Source organism: Microcaecilia unicolor, chromosome 13, assembly GCF_901765095.1.
Source record: "Microcaecilia unicolor chromosome 13, aMicUni1.1, whole genome shotgun sequence".
NCBI classification, from domain to species: Eukaryota; Metazoa; Chordata; class Amphibia; order Gymnophiona; family Siphonopidae; genus Microcaecilia; species Microcaecilia unicolor.
The window spans coordinates 84345733-84372891 of NC_044043.1; the positions used below are offsets into that span (position 1 = coordinate 84345733).

At 48.0% G+C, this 27159-nt stretch overlaps 1 protein-coding gene across 1 annotated transcript in view; it reads right to left on the reverse strand.

Annotated features, from left to right (window-relative positions):
- Positions 1-910: 910 nt before the first annotated feature.
- The window catches only part of DNAJC11 (DnaJ heat shock protein family (Hsp40) member C11), a 143603-nt gene continuing 117354 nt past the window's right edge, over positions 911-27159 (reverse strand). The window contains exons 13-16 of the mRNA XM_030222623.1: positions 25902-25959; positions 22661-22803; positions 17870-17999; positions 911-1036 (exon numbers count right to left, since the gene is read on the reverse strand). Of these exons, the coding sequence (XP_030078483.1) occupies positions 1011-1036; positions 17870-17999; positions 22661-22803; positions 25902-25959 (357 nt within the window). The 3' untranslated portion in view covers positions 911-1010. The remainder of the gene's footprint in view (positions 1037-17869; positions 18000-22660; positions 22804-25901; positions 25960-27159) is intronic.

The window sequence follows — 27159 nt, forward strand, 5'->3', positions numbered from 1 at the left end:
TCTTGCTGTCCCCTAATCGGATATTCCCAACTCTTCCAAACTCAGGCTGCTCTTCAGGGTAAAGTGCAAGAGAGCGGCCAAAAGTTTCACCTGCAGAAGAGAGGCAGGGTGCTGTTACCCATCAAGGGCACAGTATCATTATTTGGAATACCCCAAGCTAAAGTGGAGTTACTCACTGGATTACAGTAAAAAGAATGCAATTTGGTCACTAGGTTGCAGTCCATATAGGCGAAGGAGGACTGAGAGTGCACCGCATTTTAAATCAACGTGACAGACTTAGCCCTGAAATTATCCTCTTGCCCGTTCCTTGGCTGTGTTCCTCCCTGTTAGTTTTATGACGGTCTGTACAGCACTATGAACAAAGGAGCTATAACACTTTTCCTTTTGTGACATGTTTCACTACAATTTCACATCCAGAAGTGAAATGTGCATTTTTTCGTTGCTATCTTGCGTCCTCTGAAATTCTTGCAAAAGGACAGTGTTTTGTAATGTGCACTGCACTCATGCACCTTATGTTTTAATGCAGTTATAGGTTTCTGATGGCAAACAGCACTGCAGCCTCAGTCTCATGGAACTTGCAAACACTTTTAAAGTTGGCAGTTAGGCCTCAGGTGTTCAAAATCATCAAAAAAATGGGGATTCTTGGTGAGCTTATTTGTCCTAATGTTATAAAACAGTACTCTGTTGCAGCAATAACCACTAGGTACGAGGCATGCTCTGGGTAGAATCAGCCCCAGTGGGCGAGTAACCTGTTTTCCAAACTACAAAATGTTTAACCCTTGTAACCACGGGGTCCAGTGTAGTCTGGCCATCCGACTGCATGGGAAAGCAGTTTTTGTACAGTCCCTTAACACAATTGATCTGACACCATTTTCATATATATATATATCTATATATTAAAATAAAAACATCTTTTTAAATTTCCTTTTAATTCATGAAGAATCCAGAGAAGAAATTGTTGCCAGTCTTTTTGGGTGTAAGTTCCAGCTCATACTCCTTTTTTGTGAAAATTACCCATCTATATCGATTTTGTGAGCTGAAAGAGAAAAAGTGAAGAGTTAAAACACCATCGGGTCAATATTCAAGTGCCATTTTAAAAGTGGGCAGGAGAGGGGTGGTCCAAACGTGGAACCGGGAGGGATGCGGCTACTGACAATATTCGGTGCCGGTACCTGTGTAACTAACCGACTTAAAGAGCAGTCCTACTTTTGGTCATTCAGCGTTGTGGGTGCTGGCGCTGATGGCTGGTGCCCACATAGTTTCTGGGTAGCAGCTACAGCTCAGCTCCCCTCTCCCGCACCTACACCCTCCCCACTCCCACCAACATGAACCAACCCCAAACACAAGGATTGCCCTATCCCAGCACCTCCCTCTCCCTAAAACAGACCTGTCTTCGGCAACTCCCTCTAGCAGACTCTCCTCCTGGCAAGGACTGCCCCCCTCTCCCCCCAAGCCTACTACTTGCTACCTAGTGGTCCAGTGAGGTTAGCTGGGCAGGAGCAAACCCCTGGTAGAAAAATGGTTGCTGCGAGCTCAGTATGGAAGGCTGACTTCTAGTGGTAGTACCATAAGACTACCGCTAGAGCTGAACCACTAGGGCTTCACCCAGGGGCGTAGCTAGGTGGTGGCATTGGCCCCGGTAGATTTAGCCCTGGTCTCCCTGCTTTCACCCTCCCCCCCCCCCACATTTGACCCCCGTCCCACCAACCCCAAACCTCCCCCGCCTCGGCTGGCGGGGGTTGGGGACCCCTGCCAGCAAAGGTACCTGGCGGTGGCGGGGAAGGGTTGGCGGCAGGAGGGGGTCAAAAGTGGTGGTGGTGGGGGGTCGGCAGGCGAGGGCCTAAAATGTGCCCCCTCACTTCGGGCTCTGGACCCCCCTCCTGCCGAAGTCTGGCTACGCCCCTGGCTCCACCCCCTTTCCCTTACTAGTCATGTCTTGTCATCTGTACTCTCTTGATTTCAGTTTCTATTTTGTGTATTAAACTGTAAATCACACTGAAAGCTCCTATAGGGTGAGGTAGCAAGTTTTAATAAACTCGGAAACTTGGGTTCGCTCTTGCCTGACCAACCCCACTGGATCACCAGGAAGCAAGAGGTAAGCCCTGGGGTTCTGTTTTTCAGGAAGGGGGGGGGGGGGAAGAGCATTTCTGAGGCAGGATTCAAATTGGGGTGGGAAGAAAATGCACTTCTCCTCATATCGGTCCCAGATGATATTAGGCAGGTCCCAATGGCTATCCCATGTCTGGGGGGAGCCAGTTATTCAATGCTGGTTTCCAGACGTGGCCTGGCATTGAATATCTGGGGTTAATTTAGTCAGCGACGGTGTGGCTGAATATTGACCTGCGTATTTTTGGCTGTTAATAAGGGGAATGGTCCTAGGGGAAAGCACCACTGTATTAAACGCAGCCTTTGACCCAAACATTACTAAGAAGAGCTCTTAAAGTCACAGCTGAACCCTCCGATCGAAGCCGGTTTGTTTTTTTCAAGTTACTGCGTCTATTTGTTTTTTTTTTTTTTTTTTTTTATAAACATTTTTATTATATGAATAAACAATCTCAGGTTACATACAAGAATTGCTAACTGTGTTTCTTTGTTTCATGTAGCGTTACATATTCTTGATTGCTGCTGAACTCTCAACTACCTAAATTATCTATTCTAGTACATTATATCACTATCACTACCTCCCCCCTCCCACCCCTTCTCCTTCTTGGCTAGGCTGACCTCCATTTATATATTGTTCATATGGTTGCCACATTTTCAGAAAATAGTCCATTTTACCCCTTCTCATTGCCGTAAGTTTTGACATTTGATATAAGTGTCCCACTTTGCGAAATACCATTTCTGTAGCTGGTAGAGTCGATTGTTTCCATGCTCTCGCTATTGCTATCTTTGCCGCCACCATATATTGTATCGCCAACTTATGATGAATTGTTTTAATTCCTGTGGGAGGAAAATGCAGCAGGCAATGCTCTATCTTACATGGAAATATCCCTTGTAGTATCGTGTTGACCTGCGCCATCACACCTCTCCAAAATTTCTGTACCTTAGGACATTCCCAAAATATATGTATGAATGTTCCCTTTGCCCCACATTCCCTCCAGCAGGCGGCTGACACTTCCCTATAGATACGTTGCAGCCTATCCGGTGTGTAATACCACCAGTAATATATCTTAAATCCATTCTCCCTCGTGGATTGCGCTAATGATGGTTTAAATAATAGTCTATAACATTTCTCCCATTGCTGTTGTGTGTATGTGATTTGCAATGACTCCTCCCACCTGCTAGTATAGATTCTCTGTGGATTCCCCCTCTGAATTAGTGCCTGATAAATCCGTGTCACACTACCTCTACCCCCTCCTTTTCTTATTGCACCTTCTAGCTTTGTTTCTTCTAATTCAAGCTCTTCCCTAGCACACGTCATTATATAATGTCTGACGCTACAATAATAGACTTGATCTCTAGGGGGAAGCCCATACTCCTCCTGGAGCCTGTCAAAGCTAACCATTTCTCCCTTCTCCCATAGTTGGCCCAGAGTATGTAGCCCCGCCCTTGACCATTCCCAATATACTTTTTCAGTGCCTCCCAATTCAAACCCCGGCGCCTTAGATATAGAAGTCTGGAGGTAATATTTTCTCTCTGGGAACCATTGTTTCCTAATTTGGTACCACGTGGTCAATATATGCCTGATCCCTATTGGTTGGCTTCGTATCACTGTCAAGAGCTCTCTACCAGGAAGCCACAGCGTATCTCCTAGTGCTTGTGTCCCCATCCATGCCCTTTCCCAGTGCAACCATTTCCTGCTCGCATACGGATTCCAATCTGCTAAAATCCTTAATTGTGCTGCCTTATAATATAGCAAAAAATTTGGGACTCCCATGCCCCCCCTGCTCTGCGGCTGGAACATGGTTGCCCTTCGCACCCTCGGAGGACGTTTCCTCCAAATATATTGAAACAGTTTGCGATGGAGTCGTTCAAAAAAGCTACGTGGTATTGGGATGGGCAAAGCCATAAATAAATATAACATTTTGGGGAGCAACATCATTTTTATTGCTTGTATTCTTCCCATCCAGGAAACATTTAATCCTTCCCATCTTTCTAGCTCCGCTAGCAGTTCAGCCACCTTCTTAGGAAAATTTACCTGGTACAGATCTTCCACCCTTGGTGTCACCTGCACCCCTAAGTATCTAATGGATTTCAATGCCCATATGAAGGGGAAATCCACCTTCATCCTTGCTGATTCCTGTGGTGAAACCGTCAGATTCAATATTTCGGATTTAGTAGTATTAATTTTAAAACCTGACAGTTTCCCAAAGAATTCCATTACCTCAATTACCCTCCTTATTGAAATTGCGGGTCTCGTCAGGGTGAGAAGCACATCATCAGCAAATAGCATTAGCTTATGTTCTCTCAACCCTTTCGTCACCCCCCGAATATTGGAATCTCCCCTCACTGCGCATGCCAGGGGCTCCATAAACAGGGCAAACAGCAAAGGCGATACCGCACATCCCTGTCTTGTTCCTCTATGCAATTCAATAGGCTTAGTATATGTCCCATTAATTTTTAGTGTGGCTAATGGCGTTTGATAGAGTAATCTAACCCATCTCATATAGTTTCCCCCTATCCCCACTTCTCGCAGCACTGCAAATAGAAAATCCCACTCCACGCGATCAAACGCTTTCTCTGCGTCTATCGATAGAAGTAGGGCCGGTTGATCGTCCTCCCTCACCTGTTGAATTAGATGTAGCAATGTTCTTATATTATCAAATGCTTGTCGCCCTGCAATAAATCCCGTTTGATCGCTATGGATGAGCTTAGGCAATACTCTTTGCAGGCGAGTAGCTAGTATTTTAGTAAATATTTTATAGTCAACATTGAGTAGTGATATCGGTCTGTAAGAACCACATTCCTGCGGATCTTTTCCCGGTTTCAGAATCAGGGTTACTGCTGCTAGCCTCCACGAATGGGGGAGTTTCTGCTCTTGCTCTAGTGCTTTAAAAAATCTCCATAACAGTGGAGCCAAATATGCTCTATATTGCTTATAAAGTCGAGCTGGAAACCCATCCGGGCCCGGTGCTTTCCCATGGGGGAGTTCCTTAATAGCAAGCTCAACCTCTTCTATTGTAATAGGTTCTGATAGCATCTCCTGCTCGGACTGTGTCAAATGGGGTAGATCTGTTCTCTTAATATGATCCTCTATTTCCAGCTCTGTTGCTTTCTGTTCTGAATCATACAGTTTAGAATAGTAGTTATAGAATTGGTCCTGAATTTGGTCATTCTGACTAACATTTTGACCTTCCTGATTTTTAAGGCTTCCTATATAGGTTCGACTTCTCTGCTGTTTAAGTTTATTTGCTAGAAGTCTACTTGCTTTATCTCCAAACTCGTAATGTTCTTGCTTCGTTTGCTCTAACTGACTTGCTATTTCAGCCAATTGTAATTCATTAAGACTTAATTTACATTTGTGAAGTTGTTCCCCCACCTCTGAATCAGAGGGATTGGCTTTATGGGACTTTTCCAATTGTTGTATGCGCTCTCTTATTGTTTCCTCCTGCTCCCTCTGTTTCTTTCTCAAATGCGCCCTCAATGCTATCAATTGGCCACGTAGTACCACTTTTAGTCCCTCCCATAAGTTTACCGGGTGTACTTCCTCTACATCGTTGAATTCTATATACTCCTTAATATATCTTTCAACTTCTTGCGCGTTTTGTGGCTCTAATAGGATGGTTTCGTCCATACGCCAGTATTTAAACCCAGAGGGATGTCTATCAATCCCTATTTCCATTACAACTGGAGCATGGTCTGACCATGTACGGGGTTCTATATTAATGTTGCGCATTGCCCCTGCTACTATCCCATCCCCCAGGAAAGGGTATGATACATACCTGTAGCAGTTGTTCTCCGAGGACAGCAGGCTGATTGTTCTCACGACTGGGTGACGTCCGCGGCAGCCCCCACCAACCGGAAATAAGCTTTGCGGGACGGTCGACACGCAGGGCACGCCCACCGCGCATGCGCGGCCGTCTTCCCGCCCGTGCGCGACCGCTCCCGCCAGTTGAATGACTAGCAAAAAATATGAAATACACAACTCCAAAGGGGAGGAGGGAGGGAAGGTGAGAACAATCAGCCTGCTGTCCTCGGAGAACAACTGCTACAGGTATGTATCATACCCTTTCTCCGAGGACAAGCAGGCTGCTTGTTCTCACGACTGGGGTATCCCTAGCTCTCAGGCTCACTCAAAACAAGAACCCAGGTCAATTGAACCTCGCAACGGCGAGGAAACAACAGAAATTGACCTACGAAGAACAACTAACTGAGAGTGCAGCCTGACCAGAATAAATTCGGGTCCTGGAGGGTGGAGTTGGATTTACACCCCAAACAGATTCTGCAGCACCGACTGCCCGAACCGACTGTCGCGTCGGGTATCCTGCTGGAGGCAGTAATGTGATGTGAATGTGTGGACAGATGACCACGTCGCAGCCTTGCAAATCTCTTCAATAGTGGCTGACTTCAAGTGGGCCACTGACGCTGCCATGGCTCTAACACTATGAGCCGTGACATGACCCTCAAGAGTCAGCCCAGCCTGGGCGTAAGTGAAGGAAATGCAATCTGCTAGCCAATTGGAGATGGTGCGTTTCCCGACAGCGACCCCTAGCCTGTTAGGGTCGAAAGAAACAAACAATTGGGCGGACTGTCTGTGGGGCTGTGTCCGCTCCAAGTAGAAGGCCAATGCTCTCTTGCAGTCCAATGTGTGCAACTGACGTTCAGCAGGGCGGGTATGCGGCCTGGGGAAGAATGTTGGCAAGACAATTGACTGGTTAAGATGGAACTCCGACACCACCTTCGGCAGGAACTTTGGGTGGGTGCGGAGCACTACTCTGTTGTGATGAAATTTGGTATATGGAGCATGAGCTACTAGGGCTTGAAGCTCACTGACCCTACGAGCTGAAGTAACTGCCACCAAGAAAATGACCTTCCAGGTCAAGTACTTCAGATGGCAGGTATTCAGTGGCTCAAAAGGAGGTTTCATCAGCTGGGTGAGGACGACGTTGAGATCCCATGACACAACAGGAGGCTTGATAGGGGGCTTTGACAAAAGCAAGCCTCTCATGAATCGAACGACTAAAGGCTCTCCAGAGATGGCTTTTTCTTCCACACGATAATGGTAAGCACTAATCGCACTAAGGTGATTCCTTACTGAGTTGGTCTTGAGGCCAGACTCTGATAAGTGCAGAAGGTATTCAAGCAGGTTCTGTGCAGGGCAAGAACGAGGTTCTAGGGCCATGCTCTCACACCACACGACAAACCTCCTCCACTTGAAAAAGTAACTCTTTCTAGTGGAATCCTTCCTAGAGGCAAGCAAGACCCGGGAGACACCCTCAGACAGACCCAACGCAGTGAAGTCTACGCCCTCAACATCCAGGCCGTGAGAGCCAGAGACTGGAGGTTGGGGTGCAGCAACGCTCCGTCGTTCTGCGAAATGAGAGTCGGAAAACACTCCAATCTCCACGGTTCTTCGGAGGACAACTCCAGAAGAAGAGGGAACCAGATCTGGCGGGGCCAAAAGGGCGCGATCAGAATCATGGTGCCGCGGTCTTGCTTGAGCTTCAGTAAGGTCTTCCCCACCAAAGGTATGGGAGGATAAGCATACAGGAGGCCGGTCCCCCAATGGAGGAGAAAGGCATCCGATGCTAGCCTGCCGTGTGCCTGAAGTCTGGAACAGAACAGAGGCAGCTTGTGGTTGGTCTGAGAGGCGAAAAGGTCCACCGAGGGGGTGCCCCACGCTCGGAAGATCTTGCGTACCACTCTGGCATGGAGCGACCACTCGTGCGGTTGCATGACTCTGCTCAGTCTGTCGGCCAGACTGTTGTTTACGCCTGCCAGGTACGTGGCTTGGAGGAGCATGCCGAACCGACACGCCCAACGCCACATCCCGACGGCCTCCTGGCACAGGGGGCGAGATCCGGTGCCCCCCTGCTTGTTGACGTAATACATTGCAACCTGATTGTCTGTCCGAATTTGGATAATTTGACAGGACAGCCGATCTCTGAAAGCCTTCAGTGCGTTCCAGATCGCTCGGAGCTCCAGGAGGTTGATCTGCAGATCCTTTTCCTGGAGGGACCACAGACCCTGAGTGTGGAGCCCATCGACATGGGCTCCCCACCCCAGGCGAGATGCATCCGTCGTCAGCACTTTCGTGGGCTGCGGAATTTGGAATGGACGTCCCAGGGTCAAATTGGTCCGGATGGTCCACCAGAGCAGTGAAGTGCGGCAACTGGTGGAGAGGCGGATGACATCTTCTAAATTCCCGGTGGCTTGAAACCACTGGGAAGCTAGGGTCCATTGAGCAGATCTCATGTGAAGACGAGCCATGGGAGTCACATGAACTGTGGAGGCCATATGACCCAGAAGTCTCAACATCTGCCGAGCTGTGACCTGCTGAGACGCTCTGGTCTGCGAAGCCAGGGCCAAGAGATTGGTAGCCCTCGCTTCGGGAAGGTAGGCCTGAGCCGTCTGGGTATTCAGCAGCGCTCCTATGAATTCCAGAGACTGAGTAGGCTGGAGATGGGACTTTGGGTAATTTATCACAAACCCCAGCAGCTCCAGAAGTTGAATAGTGCACTGCATGGACCGGAGGGCTCCTGCCTCCGAGGTGCTCTTGACCAGCCAATCGTCGAGATATGGGAACACGTGCACTCCCAGCTTGCGTAGATACGCCGCCACCACCACGAGGCACTTTGTAAACACTCGTGGGGCAGAGGCGAGCCCAAAGGGCAGCACACAATACTGAAAGTGCCGTGCGCCCAGGCGGAATCTGAGATACTGTCTGTGAGCTGGCAGTATCGGGATGTGAGTGTATGCGTCCTTTAAATCCAGGGAACATAGCCAATCGTTTTTCTGAATCATTGGCAGAAGGGTGCCCAAGGAAAGCATCCTGAACTTTTCTTTGACCAGGAATTTGTTCAGGCCTCTCAGGTCTAGGATGGGACGCATCCCCCCTGTTTTCTTTTCCACAAGGAAGTACCTGGAATAGAATCCCTGCCCTTCCTGCCCGGGTGGTACGGGCTCGACCGCATTGGCGCTGAGAAGGGCGGAGAGTTCCTCTGCAAGTACCTGCTTGTGAAGGGAGCTGAAAGACTGAGCTCCCGAAGGACAATTTGGAGGCAGGGCGGCCAAATTCAGGGCGTATCCGCACCGCACTATTTGGAGAACCCACTGGTCGGAGGTTATGAGAGGCCACCTTTGGTGAAAAAATTTTAACCTCCCTCCGACCGGCAGATCGTCCGGTACGGACACTTGTAGGGCGGCTATGTTCCCGTGGATCCAGTCAAAAGCCCGTCCCCGGCTTTTGCTGTGGAGGCGCAGGGGGCTGCTTAGGCGCACGCTGTTGACGAGAACGAGCGCGCTGGGGCTGTCCCTGTGCCTGGCGAGGCCTTCGGGCCGGCTGGTTGTACCTACGCTTTGCAAAAGAATAGGGTGCAGCCTGCCGTGCCCGGGAAAAACGCCCACCCGTGGGGGCGGGTGCTGAAGGCGCCCGGTGGGAGAGCTTGTCGAGAGCGGTTTCCCGCTGATGCAGTTGGTCCACCATCTGCTCGACCTTCTCACCGAAAATGTTATCCCCCCGGCAAGGGACGTCAGCCAGTCTCTGCTGGGTGCGGTTGTCCAGGTCAGAGGCACGCAGCCATGAGAGCCTGCGCATCACTATACCTTGGGCCGCAGCACGAGATGCCACGTCACAGGTGTCAAAAATCCCCCTGGACAGGAACTTTCTGCACGCCTTCAGCTGCCTGACCACCTCCTGATAAGGCCTGGACTGCTCCGGCGGGAGCTTATCGACCAGGTCCGCCAGCTGTTGCACATTGGTCCGCATGTGGATGCTCATATAGAGCAGGTAAGATTGGATGCGGGTCACGAGCATGGAGGATTGGTAGGCCTTCCTCCCAAATGAGTCCAGAGTGCGAGACTCCCGCCCCGGGGGCGCCGAGGCGGTATCCCTCGAACTCCGTGCCCTCTTGAGAGCAGAATCCACGACCGCTGAGTCATGGGGCAACTGGGGCCGCATGAGCTCTGGGTCAGAGTGGATCCTGTACTGGGACTCTGCTTTCTTGGGAATGGTGGGATTAGTTAGTGGTCGCACCCAGTTCCGGAGCAGCGTCTCCTTCAGGACATTGTGCAGCGGTACCGTGGAGGACTCTCTAGGTGGTGATGGATAGTCGAGGACCTCGAGCATCTCGGCCCTCGGCTCTTCCACAGAGACCACGGGAAAGGGAATGCTTATAGACATATCCCGCACAAAGGAGGCAAAGGAGAGACTCTCAGGAGGTGAGAGCTTCCTCTCCGGTGACGGCGTGGGGTCCGAGGGAAGGCCCGTAGACTCCTCTGAGGAGAAATATCTCGGGTCCTCCTCTTCCCCCCACGAGTCCTCATCCTCGGTATCGGACATTAGCTCATGTAGCTGCGTCCGGTACCGGGCCCGGCTCGACGTCGAGGCACCGAGGTCTCGGTGTCGTCGAGCGGTGGACTCCCGCGCCGGCGGGGACGGAGCTCCCTCCATCGACGTCGACGGGGACTCCACCTGCGTGGCTGTCGAGACCGGCACCGCAAGCGGCGGCGGTGTCGACTGCCCCGGCGCCGGGCTAGAGCTCGCCGGCGCCACAGTCATCGGCGCCGAGGGCGCAAGCACCCCCGGCGCCGGCACAGCCTGGCGCATCAGCCCTTCCAGGATCCCCGGAAGGATGGCTCTGAGGCACTCGTCCAGGCCCGCTGCCGGGAAAGGCGGTGGGGCCGGTAAGGGTGTCGGTGCCGGAAGCTGCTGGGGGCCAGGAGACGGCACCGAGGTGCCGGAACCCCGACGCGTCGGTACCTCCACCACCGACGGAGATCTCTCCTCTCTGCGATGACGCTTCGGCGTCGACTCCTCTTCAGGGTGCACCGAGGGCTCCCGGTGACGGCGCTTCTTGTCTTTTTTCCGGTGCACGTCACCGGTGCCGGAGGGCATGGAGGAGGAGGAGGTCGATCCCCCTCGGTCTCGGGGTACCGGGTCCGACAGGGTTCGGTCCCGTGGCTCACGAGTTGAGGGAGTGACCGGGGCCGACTGCCCACGCGGTCTCTCTACCCCACCCTCGCCGGCGGACCGGCGGGCCGACGGGACCTGTTCTCCTGGGGTCGCTGCCATCGGTGCCGATGTCTCGGGCATCGATACCGGTACCGAAGAACCGGTCTTCGATACCGATGCCGTCGAGGTCGACGTCGAGGGGCCGGCGCAAGTTCCAAAAAGACGGTCCCGCAGAACTTGCCTCGCAACCTGAGTCCGTTTCCGGAGACCGAGACACAAAACGCACGACTTGAGATTGTGCTCCGGCCCGAGGCACTGGAGGCACCAAGCGTGGGTGTCGGTCTGCGAGATCGGCCGGCCGCAGCGACCACACTTTTTAAATCCACTCGGGACCTTCGAGGACATCGACGGAAAAATCGCGTCGGCGAAGTCAAAGTCGGCAATGGTGGCTAAAATCACACCACGAAAACTGAAACCGACCGAGCGGCCACTAGGCCGCAACGAGGCGTCCCCGCTAGAAAGCGAGGGAAAAGAAGGAGCGCGTGCTCCACACGCGCAAAATTCTTTTTTTTTTTTTTTTTTTTTAATAAAAGAGAAAGAAGAAGAAGAAGAGGCCGAACAGGCCAAAAGCGACGATCCGCGTAAACGCGGTCGAAAAAATCCGGCGGCTGAAACGAGAGAGAGGGGAAAACACAACTCTCTCAGTCGCGGAAAAAAAGTAACTGGCGGGAGCGGTCGCGCACGGGCGGGAAGACGGCCGCGCATGCGCGGTGGGCGTGCCCTGCGTGTCGACCGTCCCGCAAAGCTTATTTCCGGTTGGTGGGGGCTGCCGCGGACGTCACCCAGTCGTGAGAACAAGCAGCCTGCTTGTCCTCGGAGAACATATCTATCCTAGAGTATGATTTATGTGGAGACGAGTAATAGGTATAATCTTTTTCTCTGGCATGTGTTTCTCGCCATAGGTCCACCAGCCCCCATCTAGCCATGAATTTTACTAATGCTTGCCTATCATTCTTTGCATATCCCGCTCCTCCCGCTGAGTTATCTAATGCAGGATTCACTGTGAGGTTGAAATCCCCCCCAATGACCACTATCCCTTGTACATGTTTCTGTAACACTCCTTCTAGTTCAATTATAAAGTTCTCCTGTCCCTCATTTGGGGCATATATAGTGATAAAGGTGTATAGCTTATTATATAGGGATGCCACAACCAGTAGGTAACGACCATTCTTGTCAGCTATATTTTTCATTATTTTCCACGGAGTCATATCAGAAAAAGCCATTAAAACCCCCCTCTTTTTCTGTGAGTTAATGCTAGCCGCATGAAATTGTATAGGGTATCTCCTGTGATTAACTAATTTTTCATGCTCTTTTCTCAAATGAGTCTCCTGGATCATAATTATGTCTGCTTTCAACCTTATCATCTCTTTAAACATTTTCTTACGCTTTACAGGGGTATTTAATCCCTTAACATTTAACGTAACACATTTAAACATTTATACAACATCTCATTATTTCGCTTCAGTTTGGCCAGCCCACACCACGCTTGTTTCCCTCTCCCCTGCAACCTTATCCCCCCTCCCCCCTTATCCCTGCTCCTATACCGACAAGCCCCATTACCACCATGAGGCATGTCTCTTGCAGAGGAAGTGTCGTCTCCATCTCTCCCTCAGCCTTTTCTTCTGTTTCATCTCTTATGTTATCAAGTGTCCCATTATATTCAATGTTCTGTTCTCTTTTTATTTGTAAATCCAATGCGGGGTGTGGCCGCTTTCCTCATTTTCCATTTCTCTCCTCCAGTTGTTTCCCCGATTGCTGCCTTCTCAAGCGGCCTCTCCCCTGCGACACTCTCTGCCATTTCGTCTTGTTGGGCAGCGATCTGGTTGAATTCTCCTTCTGGTGGGGCATCTCCTCTTCACCCTGTTGATTCAAATATTCTTGCGCTTCTGCTATCGAGGTCACTCGACGCTGTTTGCCTTCTTGTACAAATGTAAGGGCGAAGGGGTACTGCCACTTGTATGACACCCCTTCCTCTCTCAACTTAGCTGTTAGTGGCCTCAGCTCACTTCTTCTCTTCAACGTTGCTGGGGATATGTCCTGATAAATTTCAATGGGGAATGTCTCCCATATTATCGGGGCGACCTCTCTGGCTTTCTTCATTACCGCCTCTTTTTGTTGAAATTCTGAGAAGCAGGCAACTATGTCCCTTGGCTGATTTGTTTTTCTCATCCCCAGCGCCCTGTGCGCTCTTTCCAAGCGTATGGATACTGGTAAACAGGATTCATCTGGGGTAGAGAGTATTTGAGCCGCTATCGCCTGCGTGGTCACCCCGCAATCAATATACTCAGGTAACTCTGGCACTCCTCTGATTCTAATATTTGCACGCCGACTCCTATTCTCAAGATCTTCCACTTTATCCATTAAGTATCTTGACTCTGCTTTTTGATCTTTCATTTGCTGCTCCAATATAGAAACAGATTCAGCACATTCCTCCATTCCCACCTCCGTTTCTGCTACACGTGCTCCTAATTCGGCTATTTCCGCCCTGAGTTCTGATCCTAGCTGTGCAAAGTCCTGGCGCATTTCTTTAATGCCAGTTTTAATTTCTTCTATCCAGCCGCACAGTTTATCCCAAATCTCTGGAGTGGCCGCGCGCTCACCTTCCATTAATTCCCTCTGAGTGGGGTCGTTGAGATTTTGGTGCGCTACTATCGTTCGGGCGCCATTTTCTTCCCCCTGCATCTCTGTCGTTCTCTGGCGCTGCTGATAAGAAAACGCCGACAGATTTGGCTCTTTTGTCCGATTCGCTGCCATAATCCGGTAGGTCACTCGCTATGCCTTCCGATCCCCGTTTCGGGTATCGAATTTTTAAGTTATTTACAGCTAATTATTGCTTTTGATCGGCTGGCTCTCGGGAGCTCCGTTTTTACTCAGCCATTCGCTGGCGTGACGTCACTTCCTCCTACTGCGTCTATTTGAAAGTGTTACCAGAACTAAAAAAAACCAAAACACTCAAATTACCAGCTTAAGGACAGCAATCGAAAAAGATGTTTTTCCGACTATGGTGCAGCTGGGACGGCAGCTCTATAATGGTCATTTATGACTCTACGGTGTGGCTGAATATTGACCTGCGTATTTTTGGCTGTTAATAAGGGGAATGGTCCTAGGGGAAAGCACCACTGTATTAAACGCAGCCTTTGACCCAAACATTACTAAGAAGAGCTCTTCAAGTCACAGCTGAACCCTCCGATCGAAGCCGGTTTGTTTTTTTCAAGTTACTGCGTCTATTTGAAAGTGTTACCAGAACTAAAAAAAAAAAAACACTCAAGTTACCAGCTTAAGGACAGCAATCGAAAAAGATGTTTTTCCGACTATGGTGTAGCTGGGACGGCAGCTCTATAATGGTCATTTATGACTCTACGGTGTGGCTGAATATTGACCTGCGTATTTTTGGCTGTTAATAAGGGGAATGGTCCTAGGGGAAAGCACCACTGTATTAAACGCAGCCTTTGACACAAACATTACTAAGAAGAGCTCTTAAAGTCACAGCTGAACCCTCCGATCGAAGCCGGTTTGTTTTATTCAAGTTACTGCGTCTATTTGAAAGTGTTACCAGAACTAAAAAAAACCAAAACACTCAAGTTACCAGCTTAAGGACAGCAATCGAAAAAGATGTTTTTCCGACTATGGTGCAGCTGGGACGGCAGCTCTATAATGGTCATTTATGACTCTACGGTGTGGCTGAATATTGACCTGCGTATTTTTGGCTGTTAATAAGGGGAATGGTCCTAGGGGAAAGCACCACTGTATTAAACGCAGCCTTTGACCCAAACATTACTAAGAAGAGCTCTTCAAGTCACAGCTGAACCCTCCGATCGAAGCCGGTTTGTTTTTTTCAAGTTACTGCGTCTATTTGAAAGTGTTACCAGAACTAAAAAAAAAAAACACTCAAGTTACCAGCTTAAGGACAGCAATCGAAAAAGATGTTTTTCCGACTATGGTGCAGCTGCTCTATAATAGTCATTTATGACTCTAGTTGAAAAACAAAATGCGGCACCACATAAATGCCTTTAAAAATATAAATATTCCTTTCCATGTCTTTTAAATGCCTTTAACAGCATTCCATTGATTTCCAATTAACTGTTGCTTTGACATTATACATAGAACACTCAATATTTCATCTCAAACTGTGGGAGAGATCTGGGCTGGCCCTGGGGTATTTGTTTTCTTTCTTGCATGATTTTCGGAATGACATCTCATGGAATAGAGGTCAAACGCGTTTGTTCCTTTATTTTATGTTTACCCTAGATTTGTTTTCTTCGTTAAGATATGTACTATATAAATCAGAATAAAACCTAACGAGTGCTTTACCCTCAGGGGAAACAATATGAACCGGACTGTTTGAGTGATGCAGATTATGATATTCTGGGGGGAAAAACAAGCAAACATAAGCAGTCAGATTACATCTCCCCATGGATCAAATCGGTCTTCTGTGACCCCCAAGAATCAAATCATTTCTGGTTCAGGATCTGCAGCTAAACTTCAGTTTATGACGTGTTCATAAACTTTAATAAAGCCCAGTGCCGTAAGCGAGGGCGGCTGACACCCGGGCGGTTCGCCACTGCGCACCCCCCCCCCCCCCCCCAGAGCGCATTCTTACCAAAGGGGACAGGCAGGAGGGCCGCTCCGCCCCGAGTGCACGTCGCTGGGAGCTGCGTCAGCTCCGCTGGTTCACTGCTCTCTCTGCCCCGGAACAGGAAGTAACCTGTTCCGGGGCAGAGAGATCAGTGAAACAGCGGAGCCGACACCCCCCCAGCGGTGTGCACCCGGGACGGACTGCCACAACGCCCCCCCCCCCTTTCCTATGCCACTGATAAAGCCTCAACTTCTGACCTATTGTTGCAAAATCCATCAGTCAGGATGAATTTGGGTTCGCATGGATTCCTATTTTCCACTCCTTCATGTGTTGATATTGCTGACAGTATTAAAGGTCCCACTCCATTTCTACCATGGCTATAAGCAGAGAATGACACGGGGGGGGGCAAAGTCTGTCCCCAACCCCATGGGTTCGTCCCCGCCCCATCCTTATCCCATCCCCATGGGCTCTGTCCTCATCTGCAGAAGTCTTGAACACTTATGATTTTATACTTAAATCTTTTTATTAAAGTATAAAAAGGAACAATATACTGTGCAACTGTTTATAAATCACAAATAGAAAACAATAACAACAATAAGCAAAGTAATAACCCCACCACCACCACAACCCTCTACCCTTCCAATCCCAACAATAGTTGACTTCTACTACCTCAAGGAATCCTAATCCACCCTGTTAAAATGTCCAGGGGTACAAAATACAACTCACTCTGTGTACCCTATCCACCAATCTATCAATCTATCCACCCTATCAGATTAACTGTTCACTCGTCCTCTAGATTGTACACTTGTCTTTAGATTGTTCTCTTGTCTTTTAGATTGTAAGCTCTTTGAGCAGGGACTGTCCTTCTATGTTTAAATTGTACAGCGCTGCGTAACCCTAGTAGCGCTTTAGAAATGTTAGTTAGTTAGTTACCCTAGTGCGAGAGAAATATATATATATATGGGGTTTTTTTGTTACATTTGTACCCTGTGCTTTCCCACTTATGGCAGGCTCAATGCGGCTTATATATTGTATACAGGTACTTATTTGTACCTGGGGCAATGGAGGGTTAAGTGACTTGGCCAGAGTCACAAGGAGCTGCCTGTGCCTGAAGTGGGAATCGAACTCAGTTCCTGAGTTACCCAGGACCAAAGTCCACCACCCTAACCACTAGGCCACTCCTCCACTGTTGCTACTATTTGAGATTCTACATGGAATGTTGCTATTCCACTAGAAGTCGGCCCTTGCAGATCACCAATGTGGCTGCGCAGGCTTCTGCTTCTGTGAGTCTGACGTCCTGCACGTATGTGCAGGACGTCAGACTCGCAGAAACAGAAGCCTGCGCAGCCTTCTACATGGAATGTTGCTAGTGGAATAGCAACATTCCATGTAGAACCTCCAATAGTAGCAACATTCCATGTAGAATCTCCAATAGTATCTATTTTATTTTTGTTACATTTGTACCCTGCGCTTTCCCACTCATGGCAGGCTCAATGCGGATTACATGAGGCAATGAAGGGTTAAGTGACTTGCCCAGAGGCACAAGGAGCTGCCTGTGCCTGAAGTGGGAATCAAACTCAGTTCCCCAGGACCAAAGTCCACCACCCTAACCACTAGGCCACTCCTCCACTGCCTTACGAAGCACTGTTATGATTTTTTAATCTGTGGATGAATAAGAAGTCATCAACAATCTCAGGATTCAGTCTAGCTCTCCTGTTCTGCACAGTCTTTCCTTGCATTAGAAAATGTCTTCTTAGAAGATGTGCTGGTAGCAGGAATATACAGGATTCCCCATGCAAATTTTGCTAGTTGAGGCCAGCATGTTTGCTTGTTTTTTCCCCCCCCAAAAATCAAAATATCATCACCTGCATCACTCAAACATAAAACAACAGTTCATTAACAGGCTTCAAAGTAGAAAATGACACGGGGACAAAGTTTGTCCCCCGTCCTCTCAGGCTCTATCCCCATCTCTGCCCCGTCCGTGTGGTATCTGTCCCCGTCCCCACGGGCTCTGTCCCCATTCCAGTCCCCTGGGATCTGTCCCCGGCCCTGTGTCATTCTCTAGCTATAAGCCACAGGATCACAGAAGGGACTTGTAGGCCAATCTCGTATTACATTGGCGGATGCTAAGATGGGGGAGGGGGGGGGAAGGAATATAAAACAGGCTATTTGGCACTTACATTGCTTTGGTATTCTAAGTGGCTCATTATCCGATGACATCACTTGGTGGAGAACTCCTCGGAACTGGTACAGCACTTTCAAACTTTTATCTTCGCCCACACAGGGGTCGTAGAACCCAGGCAGGCCCACCTAGCAGGAGGAAACCAAAAAATTAAGGAACAGCACTTTTGAAAAGCAGACATCTACTGCAATAAGACCCTGTTTCTTTGCCTCATGCCAGCTTTGCTCTCTCAAGCTTTCTTACATAAGGCAGTTCTTATAATTTTGGCACATTCTTGCATCCTTAGTAGGCTTGACTATCGCGGATCTGATCAATATATTATTAAACATTTCTCCACGGACAAGGAAGACGAATCACTTATATACTGATGAAAACATCCGATGGCGACATGGACAGCTAGTAGAGTCCGACCGAAACAGCTTTTTTTTTCAATTTTGGCCAAAACTGGCTTCCGAATCTGTCTGAAAGCTTTCAGACAAATCAAAAACGGCAGCCGAAACTCATCACCTGGTTTTGGCTGAAGTTGAAATCAAAACGAAATGCTCAAGTTTGATTGTGTGAACATGAACCAATGAGGGCTGCGGGGACCGTCAGAGCCTGCATCCCTCCGCTAAACCTACAGTATCCACGCCAGAATATACTTTAAATAATGAAATAGCCTCCACACACATGGACTGCAGCTAATGAAAACAAAACTAAAAGCCACAGTGCTTTTACAGTGGCTGACCTTGCGCCACGAGAGACAGCTGACGGCATAACTCCATAGAGAGGCTAAGTCCTAAGGAGCTCATCACCCCAAATTTACAGACTTAAATTCCTGCTAAAATTTTGTATCAAAAGCATTTTTTAGAGCACTATATATTTACCATATAAACTACTGTGCAAGATCGTAACAGCAGTACTTGCAAGCGCAGTACAAAGAAAAGAATACAAAGAGTAGTGCCCCCTCCCCCCGGACCACCTTACAATCCTTGGTGGTCTTAGTAGTGTAGTTAGAGCAGAAAGTTTGCCCCTGTCACAGCAGCCATTTTGAGAGCAGAGCTGGAATGGGTAGGATTAACTGGGGATCGTTCCCGCCCCAACTATGCCCGTAGACCACCAGGGATTATAAGATAGGCCAGGTGGGCCTACGGATGGGGGAAGACACTCAAGGAGGTATAGGAGATGGGGCAACTCCTGGGGTGGTGGTGGGGGAGAAATGCAGGGAGACAGACAGGATCAAGAGGCAGAGAGCAGAATGGCCTAGTGGTTTGGGTGGTGGACTTTGGTCCTGGGGAACTGAGTTCGATTCCCACTTCAGGCACAGGCAGCTCCTTGTGACTCTGGGCAAGTCACTTAACCCTCCATTGCCTGCTGCATTGAGCCTGCCATGAGTGGGAAAGCGCGGGGTACAAATATAACAAAAATAAAATAAATAAAATACTTTGTGCCATGTCATGCTTTCAAACCTAAGTATGCCACAGAACAAAAAGGTCACCACTGCGTGATGCTCGAGTCCAGACTAGCATCTGGGTTTTGCTCTCACCACCTCTCGGAGGAGTTCCTTCCTGAGCATATTGGTAAGTCACACATTCACCTTACCTTCCTACACACAGAATGAATAGAAGAGTGGGAATTAACAGGCAGCATGTAAAGCATGGACAGCCAGACCCCACTCGGTGCGGTACACACACTGAACACAGCACCTCCTCCTCTGAGCCTCTACAGCCTGTGGTGCGGCTATCACTTCTCCCTTACCGTTACTTTTGCCACGAGACCTCACCTGTGTCCACACTGCCTGCTCTCCAGAGATTACTATGGGCACGGAAAGGGCTGAGAACACTAATGTGGAAGTCTACACGGAGAAGCTGGCTCAGATCTGTGGGATTCCTTCCTGCCAGGTCTCCAAGAGAAATGATATTTTCTTACATTTTGAAAGGAAGAGGGGTAAGGTTTTAATACAACACTTGGATCTGCCGTTGAGGTATGAGGCAAAATCAGTTGGTGTTTTTATTATTTTTTATTCAAATTTTTTAAAACTTTTATTTATACCAATGATTTGGGTGTTATCAGTTTATGTTTTTAGATTGCTATAATTTATGTGACATATAAGGTAAGTAAAATAATAAATACAGCTCTTTGCTGTGAAGTCACCATGCACATCTTTATTAAGCAAAAAATCTCCACTACGGAGAAATTAGGTCTTACCTGATAAATTTCTTTCCATTAGTCCTTCCTACTATTCTTGAACCTGTGGGATAGTTGCGTCCATCAACTGGCAGGTGGCGACAGAGAACTGAAAACTAAGCTGAGACTTACCTCTCTTGGCATCCAAGTCCAGCTCCTCAGTATTTATGTAGACAAGTAGGAAAGAGAAACTCTGAATAAACATAACAACCTTGAACTCGCTAACCTAAGACTAACCAGACAAGCAAACATGTAGACCTTTCTCATCTTGAGGGGGGGGGGGGAGGCCTAGTGGTTAGGGTGGTGGACTTTGGTCCTGGGGAACTGAGGAACTGAGTTTGATTCCCACTTCAGGCACAGGCAGCTCCTTGTGACTCTGGGCAAGTCACTTAACCCTCCATTTCCCCATGTAAGCCGCATTGAGCCTGCCATGAGTGGGAAAGCGCGGGGTACAAATGTAACAAAAATAAAATAGATACTATTGGAGGTTCTACATGGAATGTTGCTACTATTGGAGATTCTACATGGAATGTTGCTATTCCACTAGCAACATTCCATGTAGAAGGCTGCGCAGGCTTCTGTTTCTGTGAGTCTGACGTCCTGCACGTACGTACAGGACATCAGACTCACAGAAGCAGAAGCCTGCGCGGCCACATTGGTGATCTGCAAGGGCCGACTTCTACATGGAATGTTGCTAGTGGAATAGCAACATTCCATGTAGAATCTCAAATAGTAGCAACAGTGGAGGAGTGGCCTAGTGGTTAGGGTGGTGGACTTTGGTCCTGACGAACTGAGTTCAATTCCCACTTCAGGCACAGGCAGCTCCTTGTGACTCTGGGCAAGTCACTTAACCCTCCATTGCCCCATGTAAGCCGCATTGAGCCTGCCATGAGTGGGAATGCGCGGGGTACAAATGTAACAACAATTAACAATACTAGGAACATAGCAGACATGGAAGGTTGTGGCTGAGGAGGCTTAGCCTCTCCAAGTCTCTTATACCAAGTACCTATGTCTGTGCCATGCTGTCCAGTAAAACTCTTTTAAAATGTTTTTTTTTTTTAAAGTTGTACTGGAAAAGGAGAGCTCCACAGGAAACGAGGGAGAGGAGAAAGGAAAGAAGAAGTAAATTTGTGGGGCACCAGAGACAGGGACCTGAAGCTCTCCAGGTGGGACTCTGCAGACTCAAGCCCCCCGCAAAGCTCGACCTGCTGGAGATAGAAAATACTGAGGAGCTGGACTGGATGCCGAGAGATATGTCTCAGCTCAGTTTTCAGTTCTCTCTCGCCACCTGCTGGTTGATAGATACAACTATCCCACAGGATCTGGAATAGTGGGAAGCTATGTAATGGAATGTAGATTTTAATAAAGACAAAAACTGCCTGCAAAGTTGCACTAAATAAGGGCTTCCCAAATCTTTTCTAGGATTTCCAGGATATCCAAAATGAGTAAGCATGAGATCAGTTTGTACAGACTGACGTATACGAACTGATCTCGTGGACATTCATTATGATCTTGGAAACTGGCTGTGGAGTTACCGGGACACGTTCGGGAAGCTCTGCCCTACATCAAAGGGCAAAGCAAAGTCCTTCTAGCGTCAATCTCAAAATGCTTTGTTAAAATAAATATGTTAAGCAATACTGGGGTCAATATTCAGCCGGCAGCACTTAGTGTTTTGCTGACTGCTGCTAATGTTATGCCTGTAAATTTAATGCCGGGCCATGTCCGGGGTTTCTAGGTTTCCCGAGCCAGCTAAATTACAGCCGGTTAAGTGCAGGTCAAATGCAATATTCAGCACATAACCAGCTATGGGGCACTGCATAAAGATAAGACTCAATTTTACGTGGTCATATTTATGCAGTTACCTTGGTCGGTAAAGCAGGGGCGTAGCCAGACTTCGGCGGGAAGGGGGTCCACAGCCCGAGGTGAGGGGGCACATTTTAGCCTCCCCTCCCCCCGCCATTGCCAACCCTGCCACCGCCAACTTTGCCCCCCCCCCCCCCGCTGACGACCCTCTGGACTCCCCCTCCCGCCGCCGGCAACCCACCTTCGCCTACCTTCGCTGGCTGGGGACCCCAACCCCCGCCAGTCGAGGTCCTCTTCTTCCCGCAAAAGGCTTCCTTCTGTTTCTGATGTCCTGCACGTATGTGCAGGACGTCAGAAACAGAAGGAAGCCTTTTGCGGGAAGAAGAGGACCTCAGCTGGCGGGGGTTGGGGTCCCCCGCCAGCAAAGGTAGACGACGGCGGGTTGGGGGGGGGGTCGAGAGGGTCGTCGGCAGGGGGGTCCAGGGCCAAATCTATGGGGGCCCAGGCCCCACGTAGCTACGCCACTGCGGTAAAGTGCTGGATATAGGCATTTAGCCAACCAAGTGCCGACTCTACCCCCGGAATGCCTCCAAAACAGCCAGTTTTGAATTAGGCGCTAACCAGACATTTTCCGTGGCACTAACTGATTAAAACCCCCTGAAAATGACCGGTTAAGCTCGAACAGGGAATTTAACTGGCCAGGATCTGTTTTTGGCCAGTTAAATTGCTTTGAATAAGTATTTTGTAAACATTCTAAGCTCCAGGCAATCGACAGACCACCAACCAAGGCAAAATTCTGAGGCTCTGGACATTTCTGTACCTTGGAAGTTTCGGTGAGGATGAGTTTGGAATCTTTTACTAAACACTGCAGGGGGACAGTAACGTCTATCACTTTCACCCTCTCGTTTTTCTGACTGTTGTCAGTCACAAACTTCCCATACCAGGCATTTACAATGATCAGCCCTGCAAGGAAACAATAAGAAAATTAAAAAAAAAGAAACACCAGTGAGCTCTTTGAGCAAACTGTGCCATGATGTGAACCCTATACCAAGCCTGCATCCATGTTGTGTGATTCTCTACAGCAAGGTCGGTCTTGACGCAATATCAATTTTTCATTATGTTGAATTACAGTCATCATTACCATGGTTTGTTACTGTACAAGTATTATATATACACATATATCCTTCAGATATGATTTCCACTTATTTTTTGATGTATTATGTCCTTTGTGTTTCACCTGTTCATTCATCGACTTTTTAGTTGTTTTTATTATTTTTAGCTATGTTCGATACATATATATCCTATATAATAAAACGCACCTCCAACATTCTGAAGCTGACTGCATGGCTGAGGCATTCCTGCTCTCTGTATCCATCTCCTGAATTGACATCACGTACTTCCTGGTTCGTCACAAGCAGAAGTGACCAACCACACGAGGTTTCTCGCCTTCAGAATGTTGGAGGTGCATTCTATTAAATAGGATTGGTCAGTTCCTTGAAGCACAGCCAGTGCTCAGCGTCCTGCACAGTAACGCTCAGACACCAGAGAGAGAGAGGGAGGCCTGACACCAGGGGGGGGGAGGTATCTCTGTCACACACACACTCTCTCTCTCACAGTCAATGTTTTTCTCTCTCTCACTCTCACACACTGTCTCTCACACACTCTATGTGTCACACAGTCACTCACACACTCTCTTGGTCTCATACATTCATTCTCACAGAGAGTATGTGTCTCTCACACACACACTCTCTCTCTCGCACACAATGTATTTGTGTGAAACACACTCTCTCTCTCACACTGTCTCTTACATACGCACTTGCACACACGCTCTCTCTCACAGACACACTCGCACCCAGACTCTCTCTCTCTCTCTCACACACAGTCACTCTCACATACACTGTCAAACATACACACTCCGAGGAAAACCTTGCTAGTGCCCGTTTCATTTGTGTCAGAAACGGGCCTTTTTTACTAGTGTTTATATATTTTTTATACAGGGTCAGTCCCCTGATGCAGACGGTTGTTCTGTTGAAACACGACCCCGTGTCGGGTCATACACTATTGTGGTACTGAATAAAAGGTGTTTTTTTATTGATTCCTGGCTGTGAAGATTTCTTGGTCCACCCCTACTTCATGACCACGGATGACTGCACATGACAATGGGCCCGATAACATTGGCTAGGAGCAGGGTTGGGCCTCAGAGCACTGGAAGGCTGGTAATAATTTCTCAGGCACTGGGGTTTGATTCCTCTTTAAGCATGGATCCTCAGGTTAATGCTATTGTCAAAAGATCTTTCTATACATAGAAACAACTACCATGCTATCTCAGATGGTTTACTCTAATTCTTTGAATTCTGATAGTTCAGTGAATTTCAGCTTAAGAGGAAACCTCGATTCAAAACACTGCTGCTAGGCTGATATTTAACAAAGCAAGATTTGATCATGTCACTCACCCCTTTGTGAGTCTTCACTGGCTTCCTGTTGAGGCTTTGTTGTTTGTTTTTTAAAAACTTTGAATGGTGATGCACCTGAGGGTTTTTCCTTTATGTTTCAACTTTTAGGTGGCAGAAATAGTGAACGTTTAATTTTGTCTTTTCCATCGATGAACGGAATCAAGTTTAAATGTGCCCATGAAAGGTCTTTTGGTTATGGTCCATCCAGTCTACCCAACAAGATAAACCCATAGGATAAGGTTTCTTTATCTTTAAATATTCATCTAATTTCAACTTACATTGAATTTAGGAAGAAGCTGAAAACACACTTTTTTTTCACCAAGTTTGTATGTGCTGATTGTTAATTATTTATATACTAGTAAAAAAGGCCCGTTTCTGACACAAATGAAACGGGCGCTAGCTAGGTTTTCCTCGAAGTGTGTATGTTTGAGAGAGAGAGAGAGAGAGTGTGTGTGAGAGTGACTGAGAGAGAGAGAGAGAGTGAATGTGCGAGTGTGTGTGTGTGACAGAGAGTGAGACTGGGTGCGAGTGTGTCTGTGAGAGAGAGAGAGTGTGTGAGCATGAGTGTGTGTGCCAGGTCCCCCCTCCTTCTGAGTTCCAGGGTTGTCCCTCCCTCCCTCCGAGTTCCAGGCCCCCCTCCCTGCCCCCTCCCTCCGAGTTCCAGGCCCCCTCCCTCCCTCCGAGTTCCAGGGTCCCATGGAACTGGGAGGGAGGGGGGACGGAGAACGTTGGAGGAGTGATGTCAGCAGGTGGTTACGATCCCAGTGAGACACATTGGAATGTTGGAGGAGCAAATTATTATATTAGATGTTATTTCATTTAAAATTGTAGATTTGATGATATTGTTATCCACTTTGAACCAATTGATTAGAGATTTGGTAGGATAGAAATCCTTTACATAACATAGCAATAATTATTTTTAGAAATGCAACAAGGCCTGGACTAAGCTGGTCCTATGGTTTGCAGTTTGCCCACCTCTGCCATAAGGTGGGAAGCCAGGGCTCAAATCCTGCTTCTTCCACTGATGCTCCTTGCCACTTCACCCTCCATTGCCTCAGGTACAACCTAGACCAGTGTTTCCCAAGTCCGGTCCTGGAGTACCCCTTGCCAGCCAGGTATTCAGGATATCCACAATGAATATGAATGAACTTGATTTGCATATAGGCAGATCTCTTTCATGCATATTCATCGTGGATATCCTGAAAACCTGACTGGCGAGGGGTACTCAGGACCGGACTTGGTAAACACTGACCTAGACCATAAATCTACTTGGACAGGGAAATAACATATGTACCTGATTGTAACTAGCCTTGAGCTCAGACTTGGAAAAAACAATTAATTAATTTAAAAAAATTCCAAATTCTAAGATTCTGCTTCTGTAGCCATCCTTTGTGGTGGCCATGAGCCTCCCTCTGCACATCTGTACAGGACTGTGTATAAATATATAGCCCAGCATTATGAAATACGATATTTCATGCACCGTGAACTTGTCTTGGCCAGGATGCTTTCAGATCTTTCCTCTTACTACTAAAGCCTGCAGACAAAAGGAATTATCTGGCCACCTTTTCACCCCAGGCAACAGCAAGAGATCTACAAATTACTTTTTACCCATTTTGGATTCTTCAGCTTCTATTATACGTCTGACAGATTCCTGCATCAGCTGAACCTATGATAAGAAAAAAACAGAAGAACTGGCCAGTAAGAAACAGAACAGGGAGATGGGTCATGCCCACAGGGGCCTCACACCCCTCCCCAGCATCCTACTGTCTCTTATTAATGTATTTGATCTGATTTATTGTGTTTTATATTCTGCCTTTAACAGAATATATTAAAATAAGGCAGGTTACAATAATAGGGACCCCTTTTACTAAGCTGAATTAAAAGATGGCCTAGCGGGTTTCCCAGGTGCTGAGACCCCCGTTTAACACAGGGGTAAAACGGCTGATTTTTGTATATTGCCAATAATGGCCAGGCGCTAGTTTTCCCATTAGCGCATATGCTCTTAACCACACCTCTTTTCTAGGCGGAAAGGGCTCATGCGCCAACAGGTTAGCACTAAACACGCCCACTATCTGCCCCCAAACACACTTCCAGTGCTCAAAAACAAAAATTAATTTTTATCATGTGGGGAGCGCATGTACATGTCAAAACTAGCGTGGACGCCACAGCGCACCCTGTAGTAGGTATTTTTAACCTGCGCTGAGCATGCATTAGTGCTTACTGCAGCTTAATTACAAAAATCTATTTAAACAATACTAAAATACAATTTTAGATAATCATACTCTGTTTAAAAAAAAGAGTCCCGAGTATCTTCCTGAATCATAAATAATTCAACTCCTTCCTAATTTCCAAGGGACTATGTCATTCCAAAATTGAGGACCTGCATATCTAGAGGTCTGTTTTCTAGTTGTACTCAATCTCGTCTCTGCAAATGAAGACAACTTTAATACAAATTTTCTGAGATGACTTGTAAGGCACTAGTGGATAGAGGACTGATTTGTCGCCTTCTCAATGGAAAGGTACAAACAGCACATAGTAACAACAACGTAATTACAAAACCCCCAAACTGCCCCCAACAACATAACCCACAAGTCTTAGCTCATTAGGGTTACCATATTTTGTCCCCCAAAAAGGAGGACACATGCCCCGCCCCACCACACACCCGCTCTGCCCCCTGACCCATTTTCCCCTTCCCCGTCACATACCCCATCGCCCCCCTCCCCTTATCTTACTATTGCCCTGGTGGTCTAATGACCTCCTCGGGGCAGGAAAGAGCCCCCTCTTTCCTGCCCGGAGCGCTGCCCTGCATGCATACTTCCTGTTGCTGATCCTCGGTGCCGAGTCAAAATGGCCACCGAGAGTTGAA